We start from the raw sequence: 9,682 nt of genomic DNA on the forward strand, positions 1-9,682 counted from the left end.
AATTCTATTTTTAAATTTTTAGGAACTGCCATACAGTTTTCCATAGTGCCTGCACTATTTTACGTTACCTCCAACAGTGTGCAAAATTTCCAGTTTCTCCACGTTCTTACCAACACTTGTTATCTTCTGGGTTTTTGTTTGTATGTTTTTTTGATAATGGACATTCTAACAGGTATGAGGTAGTATCTCCTTGTGGTTTTGGTTTTCATTTCCCTGATGATTAGTGATGTTGGGTATATTTTTATGTGCTTAGCTATTTGTATGTCTTTGGAGAAATGTCTGTTCAAATATTTTGCCCATTTTTAAATTGGGTTGTTTTGGGGTTTTTTTTGGTTGTTGAGTTTTAGATATTCTCCATATATTCTGGATACTGATCCCTTATCAGCTGTATGATTGGCAAATATTTTCTTCCATTCTGTAGGTTGCCATTTTACTCTATTGACAGTGTCTTTTTTTTTTTTTAAGATTTTATTTATTTATTTGAGAGAAAGCATGAGCAGGGTGAGGGGCAGAGGGAGAGGGAGAAGCAGACTCCCTACTGAGCAGGGAGCCCGATACGGGGCTTGATCCTGGGATCCCGGGATCATGACCTGAGCCGAAGGCAGACGCTCAACTGACTGAGCCACCCAGGCGCCCCTGACAGGGTCTTTGATGGACAATAATTTTTAATTTTCATGAAGTCCAGTTTGTCTGTTTTTTTCCTTTGGTGCTTGTGACTTTGGTGTTGTGTCCAATAACTCACTGACAAATTAGGGGTGCCTGGATGGCTCAGTTAATTAAGCATCTGCCTTCAGTGTGTCCAATAACTCACTGACAAATTAGGGGTGCCTGGATGGCTCAGTTAATTAAGCATCTGCCTTCAGCTCAGGTCATGATCCCAGGGTCCTGGGACCAAGCCCCACATCAGGCTCTCTGCTCAGTGGGGAGCCTGCTTCTCCCTCTCCCTCTGCCTGCCACTTGCCCTGCTTGTGTGTGCACTCTCTCTCTCTCCCCGCTCCTTTGTCAAATAAATAAAATCTAAAAAAATAAAAATAAAAAATAAATTATTGCCAAATCCACTGTCATGAAGCTTTCCCGCTATATTTTCTAGGAGTTTTATAGTTTTAGGTCTTACAGGTCGGTCTTTGATACATTTTGAATTAATTTTTTAAATGTATATATTTTTGTATATGGTGTAAAGTAAGGGTCCAACTTTATTCTTTCTCATGTGTATATCCAGTTTTTCCAGTGCCATTCATTAAAAAGACCGTCCTTTCCCCATGAATGGCCATGGGCACCCTTGTCAAAAATCATGTGACCCTATATGTAAAGGTTTCTTTCTGGGTTCTTGATTGCCTTTCTTTATGCCAGTACCACACTGTGACTATAATATATCTGTGTTTAACTCTAATTTGGCCTTCAGTGCTTTTTCACTTCTCTTCTCACTCTTCCTCTGAAATTGCTGTTGCTGAGGTCACTGAAGATGTCCACAGTTTCCAATCCAATGGATACTTTTGTATCCTTATCTTGTTTGATTATTGTGGCCCTCCTCCTTGAAATAGTTTCTTTCTTTTCCTTTGTTTCTCTTTTTTTCATTTCTTCTTTTTTATTATGAGCTATCATATTGTTGTAGATTTTTGTTTTGTTTCATTTTCTTAAACCTGAGTTTCTTTTTTTTTTTTTGAAAGATTTTATTCATTTATTTATGAGAGAGCAAGAGAGAGAGAAACAGCACGAGAGGGGAGAGGGTCACAGGGAGAAGCAGGCTCCCCGCTGAGCTGGGAGCCTGATGTGGGACTCGATCCCAGGACTCCGGGATCATGACCTGAGCTGAAGGCAGTCGTTTAACCAACTGAGCCACCCAGGCCCCTAAACCTGAGTTTCTTTTTTAACTTGTTTTACCAGCCCTCCGCTTGTCCCCAGGTATACACTCTTTTGGTTGATTTCATTTAAGTCAAGCCATCAGCTGCTACCTGCAGTGATCATCACCTGAATTAGAGCTGTGTAACTTACTGCCATTTCCTTTCAGTAATAACTGTATCATTCTGAATTTCCTTGAGTCTGTGAGAATTTTGATATAAGTTTTATTTAATTGATTGCTAAGTTCTTCCGTTGGTTTTCTTTGCTTTTAACTTACAGGGTCTTCCTTGGAAATCCTTTCCATCGTTTAGTCATCATTTTTAGGCAGAGATTACCAAACTTGTATCGAGAACACTACTCTCTTGGCTGTCTTTTCTGTTGGGTAAATTTTTATAGATCATTGTCTTAGATCAATTATTAGACTAGGGAATGCCAAACAAGTGAGTTATTCCAAATAACTTTAATCTTGTTTTGAAAAGCAACTTTTCACGTTGGAATTATTTTACTGACTTTTTCTTTATTCATATGTCCAATGCACTTTGAGAGAAGGCTTCAGAGAAGAATTGATAATTGATGATATGTTCTTACAAGATGAGTAGAATTTTACTAGGTTGACAAGGTGGAATAGAGCATTTTAGAAGAGACTGCACTTGTGAGTGGGGTCTGGTGCTTCTTTGAGAGTGGGTATGATGTGATAAATGACAGAAAATGACTCTGGAAGTTAGAAAGATATCATATTGGACATATAAGACCCTGAATGCCAGGGTAAAGAACAGTAGGAAACTCGTGTATACTAGTGGTGGGTCCTATCATGAAGTAGATGACTTATAAATGGTTTTATTTAAGAGGTTTATTTAAAAAGTTTATATAAAAGGATAGATGCATATATGGAAACCACTCTCGTAGGAGAAGACTGCGTTTGTGTCACTACCGTGTTGTATGTTTCTGCACATTCACAAGAATTCTTGAATGAAAAAGTTTGGGAAACATTAAGTGAGACAATTCCAAAGAAAGAAAAAAAATGAAAATATGACTACACTGAACTAAATTATTATCAACAGGTTATTCCATTGGGGAAGAATATTCTAAACCTGAATTTCAAAGATAATGGCAATTAATGAGTCTCCAGAGGATATCTGGTACTATATATGCCTTTCCTGTGTGTCCTTTGCAAATGCTTATCTTATTTTCATTTTTTAAGAAGTGGAAAGTACCCCATCACCTTGTTCTTGATAACTCTAAGTGCACTTGAAGAAGAAAGTGCTTATTAACTGAGTTAGCACTGAGTAAATTTAGTTAGTTTCCAATTTTGTTTACAGTTTTAGGCAAGATCTAGGAAAGTATTTCAGACTGGTAATAAAGCTGACTTAATGTTACTGGGTTTGTATATCCAGCACCCAATCTGGGTGGCAAAACATATAGCACCAATTCTTTGTAATTCCAATTTTTTGAACGCTTGAAGGATTTTCAGAGACTTTTAGCTGCCATATAAACATTAAGCCCAGGCCTCCCAAACCTTTTTCAGTAGTGAATAGGTACCAGTACCACTGAGACTCTACCACTTTTCTTCTCATTCTTTCCCCCTTGTTTTCTTTGTTTGCCTCTTGCTTCTTGGCCTTTTAGTGCCACCAAGCACAGTGTGCTTGTACTGTTATTGTAACAACTATGGGCAGTGAATTGGAGCCTCTCTGCTTGAGTCAGGTTTGTTGGAATTTTGCTCAGTTCTAAGAGTATTTCACTTAGTAATTAAAGAAATTGATTTAATTATTTCTTTTTCTATTTGTTTATTATTTTTTAAAGATATCATTTATTTATTTGACAGAGAGAGAGGGAACACAAGCAGGGGGAGTCGGAGAGGGAGAAGCAGGCTTCCTGCTGAGCACAGAGCCTGATGCAGGGCTCGATTCCAGGACCCTGGGATTATGACCCGAGCCGAAGGCAGACACCTAATGACTGAGCCACCCAGGCGCCCCTATTTATTTATTTTTAAAGATTTTATTTATTTATTTTGGAGAGAGTGAGAGCACGAGCGGGGATGTGGGCAGAAGGGGAGGGAGAAAGAAAAAGTCTGAAGCAGACTCCGCGATGAGCAGGGAGCCTGACACAGGGCTCAATCCCAGGACCCTGAGATCATGACCTGAGTCAAAGGCAGACGCTTAACCAACTGAGCCACCCTGCAACCCTGATTTAATTATTTCTTATGTAATAACAGATGTGCTTTTTTTTTATTATGTTCAATTAGCCAACATATATCATTAGATTTTGTTGTAGTGTTCAGTGGTTCATTAGTTGCTTATAACAGCCAGTGCCCATCACCACATGTGCCCTCCTTAGTACCCATCACCCTGTTACTCTGTCCCCCAACCCTCTCCCATCTGTAGTCCTCAGTTTGTTTCCCGGAGTCCAGAGTCTCTCATGGTTTATCTCCCTCTCTGATTTCTTCCCATTCAGTTTTCCCTCCCTTCCCCTGTGGTCATCTGCACTATTCCTTATGTTTCACATATGAGTGAAACCATATGATAATTGTCTTTCTCTGCTTGACTTATTTCACTTAACATAAAACCCTTCAGTTCCATCCATTTTGATGCAAATGGTTTTTTTAAGATAAAAAAACAAGTTGTTACAATAGTACAAAATTTAGTAAATATTTTTTGGAAAGGCAGTAGTACTGTGAAATTGAGCAGTGCACCATATTAGTCACTATTGATTATGGGATATTTTATGTAATTAATAACATTTAAAATTTTCAGAATTGCTTTTTATGTGTGAGAACTGAGTTGACCTTAAAACACTTAGAAACCTAAGGGAGAAAAATATATGTTATGTTGTCTAAAAAATGATAAATTGAAGTTTTGAAAGAATAAATAGGAGTTCCTGGATGGCTCAGATGGTTAAGTGTCTGCCTTCAGCTCAAGTCGTGATCTCCAGGTTCTGGGATCGAGCCCCATGTCAGCCTCTCAGCTCAGCAGCGAGTCTCCTTCTCCCTCTCCCTCTGCCTCTCCATTTGCTTGTGCTCTCTCTGTCTCTCTCTCTCAAATGAATAAATAAAATCTTTTTTTAAAAAAGAAAGAATAAATAACTTGCTTGTAGTTTGATGAATATAATTTCAGTGGTGTAATCAGGACAAAAAGACCAGTTTCATGATACTCTGGTGCTTCTTCTTGATGTAAAAGTATTCTTTTATTTTCCCTCTTGGGTGTTTGTGTTATATATTACATTTTTTCCTCTCAGAGGCCTCATAAAAATGATTTTGGTCCAGAAATTTTTTTCAATTCTCTGTCAAAGTTTGATGTACTTTACAATTACTGAAAATTGCCTTTGGAAGTATTCAGAAAAGTGTCAATGTGTACAGAAGTCCTGAAAACAATATGTCTCAGTCAGTAGAAACTTACTGCATCATTAAAAATATAACAGTTCTGCATCTTCACTTGTAGATTCTGTAGATAATTTTGGATATAAAAATAGCACAAATTATTTTTTTATGGCAAGGAAGTTTCCTGTGACAGGGATGTGTTTTATGTTTTGCTTAATACTATTTCACATTTAAAATGCTGTGCCTGTATTAATCAAGGTATTCTTTCTTTAAATAGGAGAATGTACTCATCACCTCCCACCTGTGAATGCCCCTATTCAAACAAAGAAGAAAGCAACAAAGCATTGTTTCCTTTGTGGGAAGAAAACTGGACTGGCTACTAGCTACAAATGCAGGCAGGTTGGCTGGCTGGAAAAGCTGAGATGCTTTCTTTGTGGTGACCCAGCATAGGCATACAGTATAACACATTCTTTAAATTGGCTATTCATAACATCATTAAGATGATGTTCAAATAGCAGTCCTCAGTTGAGCTCCTAATTGGTTAAAGTAAAGAGTAAGTAGACAGCTCCTGAGTTTATAAATCATGAGATCCTTTCCTGTCCTTCAAGTTAGGAGATTTAAATCAATGGGAGAATGTACTTCCTTTGTCTTATGATAGATATGCTTGGTTTTTGTTTGAATAGAACTTGGAAGAACCCCTCCTCCAAGATTGTTTTAAATTGAACAGAAAAGGGACTAAATTTAAAGTTATTGTAATTTAACCATTATATGGTACAGTTTTATTTGAAAACAGACCAATAGTATATTCACAAAAATAATTTTCTCATAATTATTTCTTTCATTAGCATTGATTAATATGTTCTGAGGACAGTATCTGCCCTTAGTTTGAGTGCAGGCATTAAAATTAACTGCTGCTTCTTAGAGTACATTTTATTCAAATAGAAACAGCTCATCTTGTTTGGTAGAAATATTTTAAAAATCCTTTCATAATTAGTTTTTTTTTAAAGATTTTTATTTATTTATTGAGAGAGAGAGAATGATAGAGAGCATGAGAGGGAGGAGGGTCAGAGGGAGAAGCAGACTCCCTGCTGAGCAGGGAGCCCGATGTGGGACTTGATCCCGGGACTCCAGGATCATGACCTGAACTGAAGGCAGTCGCTTAACCAACTGAGCCACCCAGGTGCCCTCATAATTAGGTTTTATGTGATTTTCTTTTGAGACTTTCTCACAAATTCAGTTCTCCCAGGTTTATTAGTTATAAGAGAAATGATAGACATATTTATCAGCTTTTGCAGTTTTACTGCTTCATAAAGATCTGTATCCTGTTTCATTCCATAATAGATTCTTTATTATAAACTCTCATATTCATGATAGTTAGCTTTTTCTTTTTGGGGTACTTTTGCTGGTTTATGAGCACAAGGGAAATGTGTATGCTGAAAATTGCTAAGAGAACCAGAGGGCTCCTATTGGATACCCGAAGTCAAGCTCTGATCTTCCAAAGAGATGAGCCTCTATAGAAATGTGACATTCACATGAACTTTTCTTGTGCTTTAGATGTGGAAACAACTTCTGTGCATCTCATCGCTATGCAGAAACTCACAGCTGCACCTATGATTACAAGAATGCAGGGAGGAGATACTTACAGGAGGCAAATCCTGTCGTTAACGCACCCAAACTTCCAAAAATCTAGCTCTTGCTCTGCGCCTAGGAATTGTATTACAGTGACAGAAGAAATATTGTTCAGACTGCATTATTTTTGTTCGACTCCAAAAGATTTGCCAAATGACAAAAGCATACAATGCATACTGTTGGAGAAAGAATACTACTGTATTTGACATCTTTATCCTTTGGTGAATCAAAAGTTTTAAAAGTTTTAAAAACTTTATAATGATTTAGCTTTGTTATTGCATGTCTTGTGTTAACTATTTTATATTTGATACTGCAATTTAATAGACAAGTCTTCAAAAGATGCACTTTAGGAAGTTATCACTGACTATGTAACCAGCTTCCACATTGCACAGAAATGTGCCGTCATGCAATGGCTCTACTCAAATCCACCACTTTTTTGAGGGGTGGTGGGGGTGGGGATTTGTTTGTTTTTTTTTTTTAAATGTGTGAAAATTTATTGAGTTTACTAGCAAGTTCCTTTTTATTTCAAGCTGCTTTTTATAAAAAGGAACATTTTGTTTCCCAGTGTGATTTTAACACATATATATTTCTTCCATATTCAGATTGGCATTCAGATATATATCCATTCTATAAAACACATCATGTTAATCATACTATATATTTCTTAAAATACTACTTTTTGAATGGTAGTTTTACAATAGGAGGGGTCTCATTTGTTGCCATTAAATACGGAATCCAACTTTTCACTTTTTGAAAAATGGCTGCATTTAAAACAAAATCTCACAACTTGGTTTGTTTTTCTTATAAGTTGAGTGCTATTACCAGGAGAAATTCAAATAAATATTCATTTTCATTATGAGTTTGATTATTTGATTATTTACAATAATTTTTCTTTTATAATTTTTAAAAATTTTTTAATTTAAACTCAATTTAATTAACATATACTATATTGTTAGTTTCAGAGGTAGAATTTAGTGATTTATCAGTTGCAAATAACACCCAGTGCTCATCACATCACGTGCCCTCCTTAATGCCCATCACCCAATTACCCCATCCCCCCACCAACCTCCCCTCCAGCAACTGTTTGTTTCCTATAGTTAAGTGTCTCTTATGGTTTGCCTCCCTCTCTGTCTTTATCTTATTTTATTTTTCCTTCCCTTCCCCTATGTTCATCTGTTTTGTTTCTTAAATTCCACAAATGAGTGAAATCATATGATATTTGTCTTTCTCTGACTTATTTTGCTTGGGATAATACCCTCAACCATTTCATTAAATAAATCAGTAATTTATTCTACTTGGAAAAAATGACTATAAGTATAAAAGTATTCTTTTAGGGTATAAGGGCCCTGCTCCCCAGATGTAACCAATATAACCTGTATAAGCTTTTGGGAGTTCACTTGCTTCATGAAAGCTTAGTTGAATCAGATCCTGAACCCTGGTAAACAGGTGGCAGGTAACCCAAATAGACTTTGCAACTCTAGCCCAACCCGAGTTGGATCTGCAGTGGTACCAGAAGGCTAATTTGGGTGCTCTGCAGGGTCTCTTTCTCCACACAGGGGTGAATGAACTGGAGCATTCTGCTACCCTTCCTTCTACTTTCTAAAAGAGTTTGAATGTTAAGTGGATAAGGAGCCTTTATCTTTCTGAAGGCATCTCAAGATGCTCCTGATCAGGAAGGAAATATATTTACAGGTGGGAAAGATACTAGTGGAGGAGTGATACAATTAGAGGTTGGTGGCATACTTTTAAAGGGGAGCTATACAAACTAATGAAAATATTTACATTTGTGTTGAGTAGTTCAGTTCTTCCCCCCACCCTCTTTTCAAGACAATATGTGCTTTAGACATTTAAAATTCATTACGTGGGTAGGCTGCTGGAAAATGGACCAAAACATATTTATTCTACAATAAATATGAATGGTTAGGGTATTGATATATGCTTAGCGCACTATGCTTTTTTAAACTAAGACCATGTAGAAATAAGTCTTAAGTTTACCGAAGATTTTGGTCAAAGTTGAGTTTTTTGTCCTTGTTGTTTTACTAGTTTTTAAGTCACTGGGAGAGAAACCAGTTGATTCAAGAAATAATATCATTGGAAAGCATTTCTTTATGCTTTAAACCTTATAAAGAGGTGATCATGATTTTACAGACTCAGATCTGTCTTTACATCCCCAGTAATTATCAGAGTGCTTTGCATGTAGACACTGGTTAAACATTAGTTAAATAAATTAATTATATTGGACAGCTTAACCGTGATGAAAATGAAGGTGTTTATATTGTTTTATATAACTAATTTTATGTGATAAAATTCAGTTTCTGGATTTTATTTTATTTTTTTGAGATGGTGTGCAGAGGGAGAGAGAGAATCTCAAGCAGGCTCCGCATCCAGCCCAGAGCCCTATATGACCCTAGCAGAAGTCAAGATTTGGACGCTTAACCAACTGAGCCACCCAGGCACCCCTCTGGATTTTATTTTTAAACAGTATTTGGTTTTAGCAACATTAAAAGTCAAAATGTTTACCTTTTAGCTTTGTGAAATATTTTTTTAATTTTATTATGTTATGTTAGTTACCATACAATACATCATTAGTTTTTGATGTACTGGTCCACGATTCATTGTTTTTGTATAACACCCAGTGCTCCATGCAGTAGGTGCCTTCCTTAATACCCATCACCAGGCTAACCCATTCCCTGGCCCCCCTCCCCTCTAAAACCCTCAGTTTGTTTCTCAGAGTCTATAGTCTCTCATGGTTCATCTCTCCCTCCGAATCCCCCCTTCATTTTTCCCTTCCTTCTCCTAATGTCCTCTATGCAATTCCTTATGTTCCACAAATAAGTGAAACCATATGATAATTGACTTTCTCTGCTTGACTTATTTCACTTAGCATAAGCTCCTCCAGTC

General features: G+C 36.9%; 1 protein-coding gene across 5 annotated transcripts in view; it reads left to right on the forward strand.

Moving 5' to 3' along the window:
• The window catches only part of ZFAND4 (zinc finger AN1-type containing 4), a 91,772-nt gene extending 84,138 nt beyond the window's left edge, over window positions 1–7,634 (forward strand). For 4 of the 5 annotated variants that reach the window (XM_027595426.2, XM_027595457.2, XM_027595439.2 and 1 more), the window contains 2 exons: window positions 5,430–5,547; window positions 6,707–7,634. In XM_027595426.2, the coding sequence (XP_027451227.1) occupies window positions 5,430–5,547; window positions 6,707–6,842 (254 nt within the window). In that variant the 3' untranslated portion in view covers window positions 6,843–7,634. Of the gene's footprint in view, window positions 1–5,429; window positions 5,548–6,706 lie in introns of those variants that run through there. The other variant, XM_027595433.1, reaches the window with a different exon arrangement.
• Window positions 7,635–9,682: the final 2,048 nt, after the last annotated feature.

The sequence above is a fragment of the Zalophus californianus genome, chromosome 15 (assembly GCF_009762305.2).
Source record: "Zalophus californianus isolate mZalCal1 chromosome 15, mZalCal1.pri.v2, whole genome shotgun sequence".
Lineage (NCBI taxonomy): Eukaryota > Metazoa > Chordata > Mammalia > Carnivora > Otariidae > Zalophus > Zalophus californianus.